The sequence below is a fragment of the Glycine max genome, chromosome 3 (genome assembly GCF_000004515.6).
Source record: "Glycine max cultivar Williams 82 chromosome 3, Glycine_max_v4.0, whole genome shotgun sequence".
Lineage (NCBI taxonomy): Eukaryota > Viridiplantae > Streptophyta > Magnoliopsida > Fabales > Fabaceae > Glycine > Glycine max.
Window position 1 is genome coordinate 31,108,535 of NC_016090.4, and position 19,801 is coordinate 31,128,335.

At 35.0% G+C, this 19,801-nt stretch overlaps 1 protein-coding gene across 1 annotated transcript; it reads right to left on the reverse strand.

Moving 5' to 3' along the window:
- Nucleotides 1-17,638: 17,638 nt before the first annotated feature.
- LOC102669509 (zinc finger BED domain-containing protein RICESLEEPER 3-like) lies at nucleotides 17,639-18,549 on the reverse strand. The gene is made up of 3 exons (XM_014773679.2): nucleotides 17,904-18,549; nucleotides 17,761-17,817; nucleotides 17,639-17,682 (listed from the first exon to the last, which is right to left on the reverse strand). Exons 1-3 carry the CDS (start codon nucleotides 18,547-18,549, stop codon nucleotides 17,639-17,641), a joined length of 747 nt encoding a protein of 248 aa, XP_014629165.2.
- Nucleotides 18,550-19,801: the final 1,252 nt, after the last annotated feature.

Consider the following 19,801-nt stretch of genomic DNA (forward strand, 5'->3'; position numbering starts at 1 on the left):
CAAGTTTCATGACTAGACATGACTTCTATGACAAAACTACAATAGGTGAACAAGTCACTCTAGATTTTTGAGGTTTTCTTCTACTTTAATATTTTTGTAAGAATTTTATGGTTTAGGTTTCAGCCACAAAAAATAACAAGACAAAACTCAAAGGAACCTAAACTCAACACAATCCATGGTTCAAGAACAAGAACAAGAAATTTGAACCATAGAAAATCAAATCTAACTTCTATAGCAAGTTTAATCGGTGGAAACTCTAAAGAATCATGTTAACAACATTTAGAACAAGACATGTGAGGAGATACATGGAGAAAAATGAAGAAACAAAAATGGAAGAGAAGGTAAAGAAAAAAAATTAATGGAGGTTTAAGGAGCACCTACTTGAAGCTCTTGTGCTCTGATTACCACTTGATGGAATCTTGCTTGTGGAGCTTCTATGGAGGCTGGATCTTTGAGCTTCAATGAGGTCCTTCAATGGTGATTTTTCACCATGGAGATGCAGCGGAAGGCAAAGGAGAAGAGGAGAGGGGAGGCGCCATCCACTAGGGAATAAGCCATGGAAGAAGGAGCTTCACCACCAAGATGAGCCTTGGATAAGAAGCTTGGAAGGATGCTTCAATGGAGGAAAAGAAAGAGGGAGAGAAAGAGAGAGGGGGGAGCACGAAATTGAAGGAATAAAAGAGGGGGAGAAGTAGAACTTTGAAGTGTGTCTCATAAGACTTTCATTCATCAAAGTTACAACAAGTGTTACACATGCTTCTATTTATAGACTAGGTAGCTTCCTTGAGAAGCTTTCTTGAGAAAACTTCCTTGAGAAGCTTCTTTGAGAAAACTTCCTTGAGAAGCTAGAGCTTAGCTACACACACCCCTCTCACAACTAGGCTCACCTCCTTGAGAAGCTTCCTTAAGAAAATTCCTAAAGAAGCTAGAGCCTAGCTACACACACATCTCTAATAGCTAAGCTCACCTCCTTGAGATGAGAAGCTAGAGCTTAGCTACACACCCCCTATAATAGCTAAGCTCACCCCCATGACAAAAAAAACATGAAAATACAAAAAAAAGGTCCTTACTACAAAGACTACTCAAAATGCCCCGAAATACAAGGCTAAAACCCTATACTACTAGAATGGCCAAAATACAAGGCCCAAACGAAGGAAAAACCTATTCTAATATTTACAAAGATAAGCGGGCTCATACTTAGCCCATGGGCTCAAAATATACCCTAAGGCTCATGAGAACCCTAGGGCCTTCCCTTGGATCTCTAGCCCAATCTACTTGGAGTCTTCTACCCAATGCCCTTACGGGATAGGATTGCATCATCAGGCTTCCGTAAAATCTATTTGATGGGATATTTCATCTTGACTACCACCTGGTGACTCTTGAAGTATGGCCTATGGTGTCGAGACGAGGTAATGAGTGCTAGCACCACCTATTTTATCTTTTGGTAGCGCTTCTCGGTGTCATGAAGTATGCAGTTAGTGAAATAGATAGGGAGCTGGTGTTTTCCTTCCTCTTGTACGGGGGCTGAGTTAACAACTTCGTCAACTACTGAAAGATATAGGAGTAGGGGTACTCCTGGTCTGGGCTGACTCAGGATCGACAATGTAGCGATGGTCTTCTTGAAGGCTAAGAAGGCTTGTTGGCGTGTTACGTCCCATAGGAAAGGCTTGGTTCTCTTGAGCAATCTGTAGAATGATTTCGCTTTTTTCAGCGAGCTTGGGGAGAAACCTAGACAAGGATACTAATCTTCCATTTAGTTTTTGGACTTCCTGAACATCAGTCAGACTGCACATCTCCAAAATAGCAGTGCATTTGTTGGGGTTGGCTTCTATTCTTCAATGCATGATCATAAAGTCCAAGAACTTGCCTCTGTCAACCCCGAAAGTTCATTTTTCCGGGTTGAGGCGCATGTCGTATTTGCGGAGCTCTCTGAAGACCTATTCTAGGTTTGCCACATGTTGGACTATACTTTAAGACTTGATGACCATGTCGTCAACGTAGAGCTTGATGTTGTGTCCAATCTGTTGTTTGAAGATTTGGTCCATCAATCTCTGGTATTTAGCGCCTGCATTTTTTAGGATGAAAGGCATAACCTTCTAGCAAAAGTTGGCATCTTTAGTGATAAATGTCATTTTCTCCTCGTCTGGAGTGTGCATTTTGATTTGGTTACATCTAAAGCAAGCACCCAGGAAGCTTAGCACCTGGAACCCAGACGCTTCATTGACTAGCCTATTGACGTTGGGCAGAGGGTATGCATCTTTGGGGAACGCCTTGTTCTGATCTGTATAGTCGGTGCACGTTCTCCATTTGCCATTGTCTTTTTTTACCATGATGATGTTGGCGAGCCAGGTGGGATACCTGACTTCTTTAATGAAGTTAGCATTCAGGAGTTTTTCCACTTCTTCTTTGACAACTTTGCATCGTTCTTCTCTTATCTTCCTTTTCTTCTGTGATACCGATTTGGCCTGGGGGTATATGGCGAGCTTGTGGCAGATGATGCTGGGATGGATTCCCGGCATGTCAGATGGCTGCCAAGTGAACAAGTCCACATTTCTTTGTAGTACATCAGCGATACGCCGATGCTAATGGTTGGTCAGGTCCCTACTGAGTTGCATACACTGCTCGAGTTTGGGTCTGAGCTGTAGCTTGATGAGCTCTTAGATGGGCTTTTGTCAAAAGTGTCGTCACATGGATCTATATCAAATTCATCATCCAAGCTTGGTTGGTAGACGGTTAGGGCTCTGAGACCCTTCGCCCATCCTCGTAACTTAAGTACCTTCCGCCGCTGTGGGGTGAGGCTTGGTAGGCTCCTTAGTGGGAGGATATGGTGCTACCTTCTGGCTCTCTACATAGCACTGTCATGCTTGCTTTTGATCTGCCTTGATGGTTACAATCTCCCTAGTCAAGGTGGGAAATTTCATTTTCAAATGCAGCATGGAGACAATGTATGGCTCCAAGCTCGTTAAGTGTGTTCCTGCTGATCAAAGCAAAATATGATGTATCTGCATCAACAAGTAAATATCATACTGTGAAGCTCCTAGAGAGTTGGCCTTGATCGAAAGTGGTCATTAGGTCCATGTAGCCTTTGGTCTCTACTCTTTCGCCTGCAAAGCCAAGGAGTGGACCATCGTGAAGGTGGACAGTGTCAGGGGAGACCTCGAGCCTCTAAAAGTTTTTCAATGCAGGATGTCAGTGGAATTGCCTTGGTTGATGAGGAACTTTGACACCATGAAGTTTGTGATGATGATGAAGACAACCATGGGGTCGTCTTGGTTGATGGGGTTGATACCCTTGAAGTCCCTATCCATGAAAGTTATAGGAGGGAGACTTTGTTGTGATGGTGCGTTGATGTCCTAAATGGCGTGAAGATGACGTTTTTGGGACTGGCTGGACTGTCCTCCATAGGAAAATTTGCCCCTAATGGCATTGATTACACCTCTAATTTGTTGTGCAGCTTCCTATAGTTGTGGAGGTAGTTACTCGCTTCGCTACTGCTGGTGTCTTTCTCTACCTTAATCTTTCACTCTATCTCTTCTTGTGTCTGCATCATGATTCCTCTACTCCTCCTCTTGGTGTCCTTTGAGTCTTGCTCCAGCTTGGTGGTTGTTTGGCCTTTTAACAAATTGGGCTAAGTACCCAGCTTGTATAAGCTTTTCTATCTTGTTTGCGATAGTACCTACAGTATTTGGTCACGTCTAATCCCAGGCTTGGAGGTTTCGTCGGGGGTAGCCTGATAGGTACCTCCAAGTTGAAAGTTTCCTCTAGAATTGTAATGCGATTGGCCGTTAGGGGTGTGTAATGCTCGCACCTGGACACTTTTGGGAGAGATTGATGTTTGTCTAGCTTATGCCTTTTATCTGACTATGAGTCAGTCTTGGTGCCTCCTTCATGCTTGTCGCGATTCTGTCCAGCTTGTCTGACTTCATTCTTGAACTCGAACACTTCTTCCATTTGGATGTAGCCCTTGGTTCGTTTGCATAATTCGTCCATGCTACCATGGGAACTCAAACTTGTCGGACCATAGGGCAAGAAGCATGGAATGCAATGCTACCTTTGGGTTAAGATTTTGAATCTGGACGACAACACGCCCAAATCTTTCCTTGAATTTTTTGAGGGACTTGTCATCTACTTGTCAAAGATTGGCCAAGGCGGCAGAGGTCATGCGGTGAGATCTGCTGGTTGCGTACTACACATTGAAGTGTTTGACGAGGTTGTCAAAGTTATCTATGGATCTTGGTGGGAGTCCACTATACTAGGTCAATGTCACTCCCTTGAGGGACATTAGGAAGATGAGACATAGGATCGCATCGTCATTGGTGTATAGATTCGTTTGAGTCTGGAAGGCATCCAGATGCTCATCTAGATCAGTGGACACCAACTGTACTTAACAAAATCTGGAGCTAGCACACGTCAGGGTGGACGTGGCTAAGATGGGCTTCTGGACTTTGCACGTCGGCTGAAAGTGACCTTTGTTAGGAGGACAAGAGGGTGGACCTGCAAAACAAAAGATTCTGACGCTTAAGTAAGTATATGAGTTAAGAGAATAAGAGAGAAGAAAAGAATACACGAGTATGCAAGCGGGTGTGCATGTGTGTTTAGGATGCATTGAGGGTTCGATGAAACCTGGTATTTATAAGTATCAAACCCTAATTCTGTCCGGGGTCCAAAAAAAATACATTACAAAAAAGAAGAAAATTAAAAAAAAAGAACAACAACAAAAAAAAGAGAAAAAGAAAGAAGAGTAAAAAAAGACAAAAAGAAGACAAAAAAAGGAGAAAACGTAAAAAAAAAAGACTATGTGACCTATGGGGCTCTCAAGGAGAGCCCATTAGGTCAAGAAGAAGGAGCGCAAAGCATAAAAGAGGAAAAGAGGAAAGTTTTTGCATTAGTGGTAGAGAGGGGGCACAAATCCCTAGAAGGAAAAACAGACCAATCCGATAGTGCCATGTAGTAAGCTTTATCAGAGAAGGGAGAAGAGTCTCCAGGTAATCCCCTCATTGCCTCACTCTCTCAAGTTCTTCCCTCTTCTCCCGCTTCCTCTCCTCTTTTTCTTCTTCTCTTACGTTCTTCTCTTATTTATCTTTTTTTAGTCTGTAGCTTTGTTGTTTGTCTCGCCGGTGAGCTCCATGGTCCCCGACGAGATCTGTACATGCTGATATCATCATTTCTTTTCTTGGTGCTTTATTTTGTTTCATGAATTTTTTCGCATTCTGTCATCCTTTTCTTCTTTTTCTATTTTTCTTCTTTTTCTGTTTTTCAGTGAAGCCTCGGGATTTTTTTTCTTGGTGCCTCCGTCGCGTTGTCGTCGTTGCCCTCGTGGTGGCCTTATGCCATTGGGCCATGTACCGATGGCACCAAGGAGGCATGCCACCCTTTGTGGAGGTACTCCTCCTTTCACACCGTTTAAAGGCTGGAACACCTAGGGTTTTCCAACCCTATTGTCTAATTACGAGTTGGGCCGGGTTTCCCTGACCTGGTTCCAACCCTAGCCCAATAACCAAAAAAATGAAAAAAAAAAGAAAGAAAACAAAATAATATGCTGGTGGCCTTGGTTTGTTAAGCTTGAAATAAGCAGTGTTGTTTACACAATTCCTTTAACACATACAACCTCTTTCCTTTTGGGCCTAGCCAGTTGCTGTTAAGTCTGAAATAAAATCAAAATTGCTATATACACTTACCTTTTTTATACATACATTTTTTTTTCATTTTGGACCTAGCCCATTTTGTGAAGTCAAAATAAGATCAATACTACTAGCTTCACCCCTTTCTTCATGTTTGCACCCTTGCCACCAAGGCTGCTGACCAGGCCCACCATGTTAGCATTTTGTCAGTGTTGTCTAAGTCAAAGCCAACTTATGACCTTGACTTAAAAAATAAATAAATAAATTATAATAATAAGTAGGTAAATTTATAAGCGGTTCTTTAGCTTATTTTATTCTTTCAGCTGTCTCTATTATTTTCTTTATTTTTCAATTTGAGTGTCTTTTTATCATTGCCTGATTAGTTAGTTTAATTAATAATGTGTTGTAAGTATTTCGTTACTGATTTATTTTACTTCCCCCGTATTTCAATCCCGCATCCTTAATTACCAAGTGTACTCCCCACTTATATTCTATCTCTTTCTATTCTTATTCTATTTATTTGATTGCATAGCACTATGTCAATTATTTATTTATTTTTGCAAATCCGCATTAGTATTCTTTTGTACACGCTTACGTTACGTGCACTCCATCGTAGGTCACTCCATCCTAGGTCTTCAACTTGCTTGGTGGGATTTCAATAACGTGAGTAAATTTTGTGAATGTCATTTTGAGTCTCCGACTTGCTTGACTTCACAAAGTTTACTACAAAACTAATTTTTTTTCCTAAAAAGGTAAAAATTTTCAAATAACTCAATTGTCATTTTTCGCGTTTTACGCACTCCATGATGAGTTTTTGGCTTGCTTGGTGGTGTTTCAATAACGCATGAGTAAATTTTGTGAATGTCATGTTAGGTCTTCGACTTGCTTAACTTCGCAAAATTTCACAAAACTCAAGTCTTTTCTAAAAAAAGGTAAAATTCTCAAATAAATGATCATTCAATTTTCCCTTTTCACGTTCTGCACCCTCTATGTTGGGTCTCCGATTTGCTTGGTGATGTTTCAATAAAGTGTGAGTAAATTTTGTGAATGCCATGCCAGGTCTCCAACTTACTTGAATTCACAAAGTTAACCACAAAACTAAAATCTTTCAAAATAATAATAATAAAATAAAATAAAATCAACCCAACACATAAGTTTTTTTTCTTACAAAGAACTACATAAGTCTGATTTTCTCATTACACCTAGGGATACATAGAAGCAAGGGCAAACCCCTTGTCGACCTAAAAAACTAAAAAAAAAGTCTGATTACCTCGCTAGCTTTCTTTTTCTAAATAAACAAAAATATAACAAACATAATTAATGTTCTCAAGGGAAGATAAATAATTGAAAAGTCACTTTATTTTTAGCACACTCAATTAAAGGCTATGACTTCATGACAGGCACGTGGGGTCCTAACACCTTCCCCGCACGTAAACGACTCTCAAATCTTTTTTTTTTCCAAATCGTATACCATTCCTTATCTTCTTGATTTTCTCAACGTTTTCCTTAAATAAATGTTGGTGACAACTCAAATTTTCCTTTTTTATGTGAAACAATTTATATAATTTTATCTTGTCATCCCGTTGTGGTCCACGTTGTGACAATAGGAGTGGAATGGAGCTACGGGTCTTTGTTTTTAGGGGCTGTTATAGCCTTTACAATTAATTATTGGCTTGTAGATAATAGTTGGTAGCTTATAGATAATGTTAGAGATAATATGTAGAATAAAGATAAAAAAAAAGTAGTAGATAATTGTATCTTATAGATAATATGTGGCCTTGTAGATAATCGACTATCTACCAAGAGATAAAGAAGTAACAATATATTCAAATATTAAGAGGTTAAAGATAATCTACTGGTTGGGGAACCCGACTGCTAAGGGTCGAACGTTTGTGATTCTGTGCTAGGGTTGACATGGAAGGTTGACACATGTCTCTGAGTACCACATAGGATGTCACATGTATTTTTTGTTAAAGAATTTAAAAAAATAGTTTGCATGAAAATGGATAATTAATCTATTAGCTATACTTTATACTATAAAAGTAAGTCCAGCCAAGTGTCAACATATAGTGCATCATGTGTCGGATTAGTATTTTAGAAAGTTTTAACTAGTAAGTAACACATGTATTTGCACTGATCGTTCCGTTATATTTTGTTTTTTTTCTTTTGTTTTAGTTAACAAAATTGTAATTAGATTAAGAAGTAAACTTTTCTTTTGAATGTTAGAAAAAAATATAATTTGAGATAAATTAATAATACAAAGTAGGGTAGACCTTAGTTGGGGTGAATTAAAGTTTTAATGGATGTAGGAATGGCAATAATTTGAACGCAAATATGTAATTTAAATATAGTTATTATTATACTTCATTATTTACAATATTATAATATATAATTAAAAATGCCCTAAAGTACAGTAGGAATTACATAACTTAATTATGAAAACACCAGCCAAGGCATTGGTAATACTTGGTGTTAAACTTTAGTTCAATCTTGTACTTTTGTGATGAGGGCAATGTTTGATAAGGTGTGTAGTAATCTAAAACCGATGTGGTCACGCTGAGCAATATTTGTTTGCAATGCTTGCTTTCCATATGCATTGATAACCTACAACATATAGTGTGGAATTAAAATAGTAACAATAGTTGTTTTTCATTTTCATTGTCTAGAACAAACAAAAAAAATTGTTACCTCACTACCACAAAAATGATCTTCTACGACGTAGTTTTTACGACGGTTGTACAAAAATCGATGTCGTAAGACCGTGAGCAAAGAAAGAAGGAAGGGATTCAAAATTCCCATGAAACTAACGCATTCCAGAATTCAATCAACCTAACGTCCAAGAAATTGAGTAAAGATTTGGTAGATGACAAAAATGGCCTCCAATTGAATAGGTGTCACAAATATGTTGAGGCTAAAATGGTATTTTTGCATGCCTAAATATTTTATAGAAGATAGTGGATTAATCAATTAAGATTTATTAACATTAGTAAATAAGATAAGAATAAGGAAAATAAATTGAAAAGGAAATATGCTAGTTGTAAATTATTAATTCTTATACCAAAAACAACACATGTGAATTCAAAGATTAAAGCTGGACATTTATGTAAATTCTTCCCATTAGAAGTATTGATAGTTTTCACTTGAATTTCATCCAATTGCTTTAACCTTGATTTCTTAACACCTAACCCACATAAATAGAAACTCATAATTAGTGACAATAGCAACATTTGTTGCATCCTTCATAAAAAAGAAATTTCACATTAAAACCATCATGCCTTGATTCTACTAGGAATCATAACAGAATTTGGGTGAGATATTTTGTCAAACACCCTTATAAGCAAAATAGATTCCAACAATCTTTATAATTTTCCCACCAATAAAATGACCTTCAAGACATAAACACAATAATAAATTGTCAAAAGATCAATAGTTTAAAACAATAAAGAATGTCAATTTTACAAAAATCAATGGCACACATGATCAAAGAAAGTGAAAAAAAATCTGAAATTGAATAGCAATCTCAATCCTTATGTCTATTGATGGAGTGGGAGAAGGAAGCATGGAAGAGAGAGAGAAAGAGAGAGACTAAGGCTATTTCTTTTAGAAGAATAAAAGTATTATTGAGCGGCGATGGTGATGGGAAAATGTTGTTTGGTGGTGGTTGGAGTTTGGTCACGGTGGATGAAGGGTGGGAGGAGATGGTTTTGGTTGGAGATGATGAAGCGTGACGATGGTGGTGCGACAGTGCTATTTGGTGGTGATCAGAGGTTGGTCATGCTGGGGAGTTGGCGATTATGGTGGTGCGGTGACTTTTAAGGGAGATTGTGGTGATTGAGTGAGATTGGTATTATTGGAGGAGTGAGTAAAGATTTGATAGAAGACAAAAATGATCTCCAAATAGACATGTGTCACAAATATGTTGAGGCTAAAATAATATTTATGCTAGCCTAAACATATATAGAAGATAGTAAATCGTTTAATTTTTTCTTTTATCTTTACCTATCTTTCTTTTTAGTTTTGCCTTTTTTTTAAGGTTCTCTTTTTCCCTTTTTATATTTTTTTTCTTTTCTCTTACCATTTTTTAAATTTTTCTTCTTTTTTATGCTTTTTTACGTTTTATTTTTCTTTCTTTTTGTCTTTCCTTTTATGTTTTTTATTTCTTTATTTCTTTTATGTTTTTCTTTCTTTTTTCCTTTTATTTTATTTTAATGTTTTATTTTTTATTTACAGTTTTATAATTTTTATATATGAGAAAACAAGTTATGAAGTAACAGTATAATATTTTATTGATTTTTATATTAAGTACCTTTAAGTCATAATTATTTCTAATTTTTAATTAAATATCTTCTTCAATTCAATTGAATATTTTATTTTTTAAGAATACGCATTAAAAAGAATAATTGTAAGAACAATTTTAAATTTAAACATATTTTATGAAAAAAAACTCATTCTTTTTATTTTCATACAATGTCTTATAATAACTAAAATTTTATTTTATTTAAATTATATTATTTTTTATGTGTTTTATGTTGTATTTATATTTATCTATTTACCCATCCATCTATTATTTTTATTGTTACATATTAAAGTTCTTTCCTTACTCACTCTTGTCCACCAAGTGGCAATGCGTGGTTAATTTTTTCCCGCCCAATATTACAAGGAACTATTTCTTATTCGTTTTTTAATACTCGCATGAATCAAAATAGCATGATTAATGTTTAGTCAAATATAATTATTTTGGTCATATATAATTATTTAAAAATATTAATTACTTATTATTATGTAACATTTCTGTAAGAAATTTTGATTAGGCAAAAAACGGTCCGCATAATTTAGACAATTAGTATATAGGGGAATACTTTTATTAAATTTACTTAAAAACCGTATAAAATTATTTTAAATAATTTCATAAAAAAAATTTATTGATTAATATTTACAACATGATGTTATAATTTTCTTACTAAACATTTTATTAAATTTAAGTGGATATCGTATATAATTTTTATGTTTTAGATTTATATGTTATTTTTTGGGAATTTGATCAACATAAATTTTTTTTAAAAGAAAAACTAAATATCACTTTAGGGTGGTGTAGACTAAATGATTCTTGTCCTATACACTTTAGGGTGATGTAGACTAAATGAGGCAAATTTACTGTAGGGGGCAGTTTTAAAAACTATTTACGGATTGGGGTATGTTTTAAAAGTATTAACGGAAAATGTTTGTTATGTGGGTGGAATCCGCCATAGCCACTGGCGAGAGAGCTTAACCCGCCATAGCCACTGGCGGCAAAGTTGAACCCGCCACTGCCAGTAGCGTTACAGGCCACGTAGGAGAGGAGAGAGGAGAGTGTCGCCTTTTGCATTGGCGACACACCTCCACGTTGGATCCGCCATCAGGACTGGCGATACAGCCTCATCCAAGCCCGCCATTCGTGCTGGCGAGATAGGTGCATCTCGTGATAGCTTGCAGTGTTGCAGATGGCAATTAGGCTTACAACTTTTACAGTATTAGGGTTGCATGCATGGACTGAAAACGCAGAGTAGGCTTAACTTAAATTTTTACGCAAACTTCTCTTCTCTTCTCCAAGCTTTCTTCTTTCTCCTTTATTGAGTTTCAGTGAGTGAGAGTGTGTACGTGTGTGCTGCACTTCCATTGTTTTGCTGTGTATTTGTCTTCCATAATTCATTCCTGGTAAGTGGTTTTCTTAAATAAGATTTATATATTCTGATTTATAATTTCCGTTGTTAATATTATAAAAATAATAGATTAGTTAGTATTAATAGGTATTGTAAATTTAGGTTAATTAGGATTAATATATATTGTAAGGTTAGGCTAGTTACAATGCTGTTTTTAATTTTTATGTATTAATAGATATTTGAAGGTTAGGTTATTCTTAATTTTTATGTATTAATAGATATTTGAAGGTTAGGTTAGTTAGTTTGGTTTGTTGTATATATTTTTAGATATTATATATGTGATATAATATTATTAGCTTTAGAAATATTAGACACAGGTAATATACCTAATATTAGGCAGACACACGTAATATATGTAATATTAGCTAGATGTAGAAATATTAGGCACACGTAATATTAGGTAGTTGTAGAAATATTTTTATTCAGCCACACTTATTATTAGCTTTAGAAATACTAGGCACACATAATATACGTAATATTAGCTAGTTGTAGGAAATATTAGGCACAAGTTAATTTAAGGTTTAATTATATATTTGTAAATTTTAGGACAGACGTAAATTTTGTGTTTTTTTAATATTAGCTACCTGTAGAAATTTAAGCATTTCACACTTAACTCCATACAGGTAATTCCTTTGCTTTTGCTGAGTTTCATTGAGTTTCATTGAGTGTCTGCGCTGCTGGTGTTGGTTCCTTTGCTTTTGCTCATTTTTTCTCTTCCATAATTCCATAATTTCTGGTAAGTGATTTTCTTAAATAACATTTATATATTATGATTTATATATTCTGTTGTTAATATTATAAAAATAACAGGTTAGCTAGTATTAATAGGTATTGTAAGTTTAGGTTAATTAGGATTAATAGTTATTGTAAGTTTAGGTTAGTTACTATTATTAATAGGTATTCTGTTATTAATTTTTATGTATTAATAGATATTTGAAGGTTAGGTTAGTTAGTATGAAAATATTATTTAGTTTGTAGTATATATTTTATTTTTAGATATTATATATGTGATATATATATATATATATATATATATATATATATATATATATATATATATATATGATACTTTAGTCAGCCATAACCAAAGGTATTATTAGGTTTAAAAATATTAGACACAGGTAATATTAGCCTTAGAAATATTAGGCAGAGGTAATATTAGGTAGCGGTAGAAATATTAGGCATAAATTAATATTAGCTTTAGGTACATATTTGTAAATTTCAGGTAGACATAAATTTTTAGTTTTTGTAATATTAAGCATTTCACACGTAAATAAATAATTGTAATATTAGAGTGGCGTAAATTTGCCATATTAGTGTTATATTTTTGTATGTTATATATAGATAGTATAGTTTTAAATAAATGAATTGATAAGTTAATATTGTTTGAGTTAATTATTTTTAGTTTTTAGTTATATATATATATATATATATGATAAGATAGTGTTAGTTTTAGTTTGTAGGTTAATATTATTTGTTTTAGGAAATTTACGTTATTAAATATATGATACATTGTACATTATTATTATTTTTGTATATATATTGTTTAAATAATTTTTTGCATTTTAATATTTGTTTGTATTATAATTAATTTGTTAGTCCATATTTTATTCAATTATTTTTTTTAATTGTAGAAAAAAAATTATTTATTTAAAGTTTTCTTCATATGTATTTTAATTTATCTATAGAATATATTAAAAATTGGCCAGTTTGATTTTTTACAAATTTATTGTTATATATTTAATAATTTTTTTATAAATGTGCGTAGTTTAATTTAATTTATATTATCTACAAATAATGTATAGATTGATTTGTGAATTTATTGCATTATATTTTATTTTGCAGTAGCAATGACATCTTCATCACATATTAACATTAAGTCTGGCCCCATCAATGCTGATGTATTATGGATGCAACCTAAGCATGTTTCAGAACATGTTTGGAATGGGGAAGAAGATCGGAAATTACATATCAGACGAGTTGTCCCCACGTATCAAGGGGAATAACAAATTCCAGAGCAAAATTTTCCTTTTCTTCTACAATCTGGTTTTGCCTGAATTATCAAGATGGGATACTTAAAAATAAATGTCTCATTAATTAGTGCTCTGATAGAAAGATGGAGGCCGGAAACACATACATTTCACATGAGATGCGGAGATTGTACTATTACTCTCCAAGACGTCTCTGTATTGTTAGGTATAAGTGTGGATGGTTTACCATTAATCGGTCTAACAAATCTTGATTGGGCTGATTTATGTGAGGAGTTATTGGGAGTCAGACCACAAGAAGGTGAAATTAAAGGTAGTTTGGTTAAATTAAGTTGGCTGGCTCACCATTTTGCACAAATAAATAACGACGACGATGAAGAACAAGTACGAAGGTTTGCCCGTGCATGGATACTGAGATTCATTGGAGGTGTCTTGTTCGTTGACAAAAGCAGTAACAAAGTTTCGCTAAGGTACCTTCAATTTTTACGTGACTTTGAAGAATGTGGCAGATTTGCATGGGGAGCTGCCGTACTTGGTTTTCTATACAGAGAGATGTGCAATGCCACCGATTATAAAACTAAATCAATCGGAGGTATGTGCATCTTATTACAAATGTGGGCATGAGAACGATGTCCAACCTTGGCTCCAAAGAGGACTCCTTCCCAAGTAAAAAATACACCACTGGGGCACAGGTTAGTCATTTTTAACAGCGTCTTTCATTTCAATAGAATAAATGGTTTTAACATATATTAAATTTTAATCTTTGTAGGTGGCTACGACGTGGAAACCAATATATCGACAATGATGATGTGAGAGTTTTTCGTCGCAAGTTGGATATTATGAAACGTCATGAGGTAAGAACATGCTATTGTATTTGTAAAATAAAAAATTATATATGTTATTTTACTAAAATGTTCACAACTATGTTGTTATATGCAATTTGTGTGGGAGCCGTACCCATCAACCGTTATATCATTGTTGCCTCCCGTTTGTTTAGTCGGAAGTCTCACGTGGTACGCGGTGGTGCCACTAATTTGTTTCCAAGTTATTGAGTGGCACCAACCGGACAGAGTATTGAGACAATTTGGGATGCAACAACCAATTCCAGAGTCTTCTTCACAACCCTTAAACATTCATGGCATAACATTAAAAGGGAAACATGACGAAAATTAGGGGCAATTGTTCGCCCCAATGATTCATCAGTGGAATAATCGCCATGCATTTAGGGTCGACGCTTATCCCCGACAAGAAGGCCTATTGAGCTTTAACTCGGATTACATGGTCTGGTATAGGCGAAAGACAAAGATGTTTGTTGACCCACAAAATGCAAACACGACTACATAGGTATTTTTTAATTTTTTTGAATATTTAACTTGAACATTTTTTTAATGATGACCATTAATTTTGTGACCCTAATAATTCCAGGCTGAAGTTGCGGAGACATTACAATACATGGTGTCTCCTCAAGGGAGGAATACATGGACAGTTGATGATCTCGTGCCTTATGTGGAAAAAATTACAATTTTATCCGAAGAGCAAGAGAGAGTCACTGAGCTAGTGTCACATGGTCCTGCATCAGAGCTTCAATTTCCCGCATAACAGTTTCACATACTTCAGTCAAGTTTTGAAACTCAGGGCATAGACAGACGAAGGGAGACTATTGAAGCGGAAGAATATTCCCAACAAATGGCGGAGCGTGGCCATGGAATGTATTACACGCCACAAACATTTGCTCAGTATCCGACACAGATGTATCAGTATCCTTTTCAGGGTCATCACACTGATACTTCTGCAAGCCAGCAATCGTTTGGTGGTGTTGCGGAAACACAAGCTCATTTTTCATGGCCCATAATGACCCCTTCACAGCAATATCATGGCCCAATTCCAACACCTAATGCCCCATTAGGAACACAATGGAATGTACCGGGACAAATACCTAATACAGGTGACTTATTCGGTGTTGAAATGCGATCAATCCATCTTGCTATGGCTGGACTCAATTGACGAAATTTTTCTAAGTTTTGATCAAACACATGCTTGCAAGGAGTGTACGCTGCATCAAATTTGTTATCATCAGAAGTTGTACGTAGACATGAAAGTCAAATTAAATTAATGTATAAAATAAACCTTACCCAATTTCTTGAACATCTCTTTTTGTTTCGCGTTGTTGAATTTGTGATTGAAATTGCTGGCTATGTGTCGGACACAGTACACATGATAACCGTGGGGAGGTTGCCAACCAAGTGCTTCGTTAGCGACAGCAGACTTTATACTCGCGTGACGATCAGATATTAGACAAATTTCATTCTTATCTGTGACGTGTTCACGCAAGTGGGCCAAAAACCATGACCATGTTGTTAGCGTCTCGCCTTCGACCACGGCGAATGCTAGAGGAAGAACACCACCATTTCCATCTTGCGATGTGGCCATTAACAGGGTCCCACGATATTTTCCGTATAAATGTGTGCCGTCAACTTGTATGATTGGTTTACAGTACTTAAAAGCCTCTTTGCATTGACCAAATGTCCAAAATACTCTATGAAATTGACGATGTTCGCGACTCACCCTATTACCAACAATAAAATCATCATGTAGTATTTGAAAGTAAGAGCCAGGAGAATGATTTTGCATGTGTGTTAGCCATGACGAGAGTTTCGCATACGACTCTTCCCAATCACCATATTCAATTGCAATCGCCTTTTGCTTGGCCATCCATGTTTTTCTGTATGAAACCTTATAGGAAAATTCACTATTTATCCTTTCTTGAATCAAAGAAATTTTTATTGATGGATCTTCTCTAATCATGCTTGTAATTCAAATAATAAAATAAAATTACAAATTAAAATAACAAATAACACAAAAGTAGGATAATATGAACATAAAAAACGTACCTACTACGCAAGTCGCAATTAAATTTGAATCAAGCTTCTCATGGTCTTGTGTCATGGTCATATTTAGACATGTGTGCGGTCCACCCCATTGTGTCACTTTCCATGCATCAGTTCTTTTGGATAAAATTGCCCTCATATAAAAAGGGCAAGGAGACTCTTCGGTGTTGCTGGGGGCAACTAACGATATATTTGTGTGATTTCGTTTCAACAACCTTAAAACTTTGATGCACCTTCATCACATATTGTTTCAGTGCATTTTTGACCGCATCTTTACTGTCAAAATCCATGCCAACATATAATTCTTGTCCAACATTAAAAGTCGTTGGCATGTCCAGACCACAAATGTCCTCCTCGTCCGGATGACTCCAATTGATATTATTATAATGCATAGCATCATTCCAAAATGGATTTTGAATTTCTGGTACACCTAATAATTTAAAAAAAAATCACGTCAACAAACTACTCCTATTTAGTTACCATTAAATACAATTCTCATAAAAAGATAGATGTATTCCACTAATTTTGTATTTCACAAACATTTACCTTGGGTTGGGTGAACAATTGAAACTGGTTCAACGATGTCAGTGACTTCATCGTCTGTATCAGATATTCCATCATCACTATCATCTTCATCGAAAGACTCTTCAACGTATGAGTTAGATGCAAGATAATCATCATCATCATCATCTTCATCATCATGTAAATTGCTTATATTTCTTGCAGTTCCGACTCATGATGAGATACATTACGTCCACATGACTAGACATGGCAATGGGGCGGGGCGGGGACGGGTATTGTTTCCCCAATCCCCGACCTCGACTCCCCGACCTGTCCCCATACCCGTACCCGATACCCGACGGGTTTAAAAATTTTATCCCATCCCCGTACCCGTCGGGTATCGGGTATCCCCGACCCCAACCCGTACCCGATTAGAATTAAAAAAAATTTTAAAAATATTAAAAATTTGATTTTAAAAAAAATAAATTGATTATTAAACATTTATTTTCAACTACTTATATATCATTAAATTTATTATAACATATGTGACTACAAAATTCGTTAAGAAATGAATATTAAATTATGTAAAAATTCTAAAATAAAATTAACTACTAATAAATAAAATAAAGACTAACACATTTGTCTAGCATGATTCCATAATTTTTTAAGGTAAATAAAATACGTCAAATATGAAACAACATAATTCAAATGTTCATTAGTTCAAATTACACCAAATTAGAAATAAATAGAAAATGAAAACAATGTCCATCATCAAAATAACCACCAACTTCACCAAAGATGTCATCAACATTTCTTCTTCAGCACTCAACCTGGTATTTATAAAATCAAACATCATATTTTAGATGTTTCAAATCTTAAAATCACACATCACATTAGTAAATAAGTATAGTTATTACTTTACCGATCAACAATAATGTCTACTAATCTTGCAAACATTGAGTAATGTTACTGACCAAAGATCCACCTATATTTTAAAAAATTTGAAAAATTAGATATGTATAATGATATTAAAAAAAATTAGAACAACTAAAAGTGAATATACCTTCATCATCGGATTCAATCTCATCAGTAAAAGTTGATTCTTCAATTGATCTAGAACCTATAAATAATAATTATAAAATAATAAATAACAAGTTATAAGTTTCAAAAATATAAGCAATTCATAATAAGCATTCAGAATTTTACCTGCATTCTCTGAATTCCATAACCAACTTTTAGAACACATCAAAGCTTCTAAAGTAGTATAATGAAGTCGGCTATGATGAGGAGTTAATATCTGACCTCCAATACTAAATGCCGATTCAGAAGCTACAGTGGAGATCGGAATAGCTAACACATCCCTTGCAATTGCTTGTAGTGTTGGATACTTTAACTCATTCAATTTCCACCACATTAAGATATCAAAATCTAAACTTCTTGGCAAAACTTCTTCCTCTAAGTAATGATCTAACTCTATTTTCATAGTTGAGGTTCTTGCCCTTTTCTTTCTTTCAATGTATCTATCATAATCACACAATTTACTCTTTCCATCACTAACCACATCTTGTGATTCAAAAGAACTAGTAGAATCTTGATGCTTTTTGGCTTGATATTCCGAAACCAAATCATAACACAAGTTTCGGATCCTATTAACTTGAGAAAAAAAATCAATGGGATAAATTGATTCAAAGTAAAACTCAAGCAACTCCATTTTGTATCTTGGATCTAAAGCAGTAGCAACTCCCATGATCACATGAATAACACTCCAATAAGAATCAAATTTTTGTAACATCTTTTCTGCCATATTTTGAATCACTTCATTAGGGGAATTGACCCATTCAGATAAAGCCATCTTGATCTCACAAATTTGAGGAAAATAAATGTTGGCAGTTGGATATTTTGTACCAGAAATCATTTCTGTAATATCATTAAATATGGCCAACCTCTTACACACTTCCTTTGCAAATTCCCATTGTGAATCACTTGGAAAACAAGAGTATTGAGTTTCACGCTGCTTTAATCGGGAAAACACATCCTTATATGATATTGCCACATCAAGCATCTTGTAATTTGAATTCCATCTAGTTGGACAATCTAAACTCAACTTTTTGGTGCAAGGGATTCACAATTGTTTAGCAGTATCTTGAAATTTTTCTAGCCTTTTAGGTGTTGCAATCCAATATGCTACACTATCTCGAATTTTTTCCACTCCATCCTTCACAACTCCTAAACCATCTTTTACTATCAAATTTAAGATATGTGCACAACAACGCATGTGAAGAAACGCTCCTTCCTTAATTAAAGTGCCTAATTGCAACTTATTCTTAATTTTTTCAATCATGCAATCATTTGTACTACAATTATCCAAAGTGATAGTGGACAATTTTGTATCAATGTTCCAATCCAGCAAACACTCAACTAGTGCATTGCAAAGTCTTTCACTTGTGTGAGGTGAAGGAACATAAATGAACCTAGTATATCAACACAAAAATAGCTTAATTACACTATCACAGAAAAAGATCTAACACAATATATCAACACAAAAATATCTAACACAAAAAATTATAAAAAAATATCCAACACAATATATTGGGAAGCTATAAAATTAAGGATGTTGCTAGTACCTCAAAATGAGACTTTGCAAAGTCCATGAGCTATCAATGTAATGAGCTGTGACAGCCATATACCCTTTCTTTTGGTTGCTTGCAGTCCACATATCTGATGTAATTGCCACCCTTCCTTCATTTGTATCCAACAGCTTCATAACAATTGATTTTTCAAAGTCATAAACATTAAATATCTCTTTCTTTATAATGTTTCGTGAAGGACATTGAAATTGTGGTTGGAGTGTAGCTAAAAATCTTCTAAACCCAACATGATTCACTATTGAAAGTGGATATTCATGCATGATAATAGCACATGCAAGATCCTTCCTTGCATTTTCTTCATTATAACCTCCAGCAGTCAATTCTTGTCTACCTTGTGTAACCTTGGGAATAAGAAATGTTTGTCCCTTCCCTTTGTCATGTAACCTTTTCTGAATGCATTTCTCCATATGGGCATGCAAATGCTTTGTTCCATTCTTTGATGCTCCCCCGAGAAGC

Coding starts and splice junctions, on each gene's coding strand:
- LOC102669509 (XM_014773679.2), bottom strand. CDS start 18,549: ATGGCTTTATCTGAATGGGTCAATTCCCCTAATGAAGTGATTCAAAAT. Junction 17,818..17,903: donor ATGGAATTCAGAGAATGCAG/GTAAAATTCTGA, acceptor TATTATTTATAG/GTTCTAGATCAATTGAAGAA. Junction 17,683..17,760: donor GATTGAATCCGATGATGAAG/GTATATTCACTT, acceptor TTTAAAATATAG/GTGGATCTTTGGTCAGTAAC.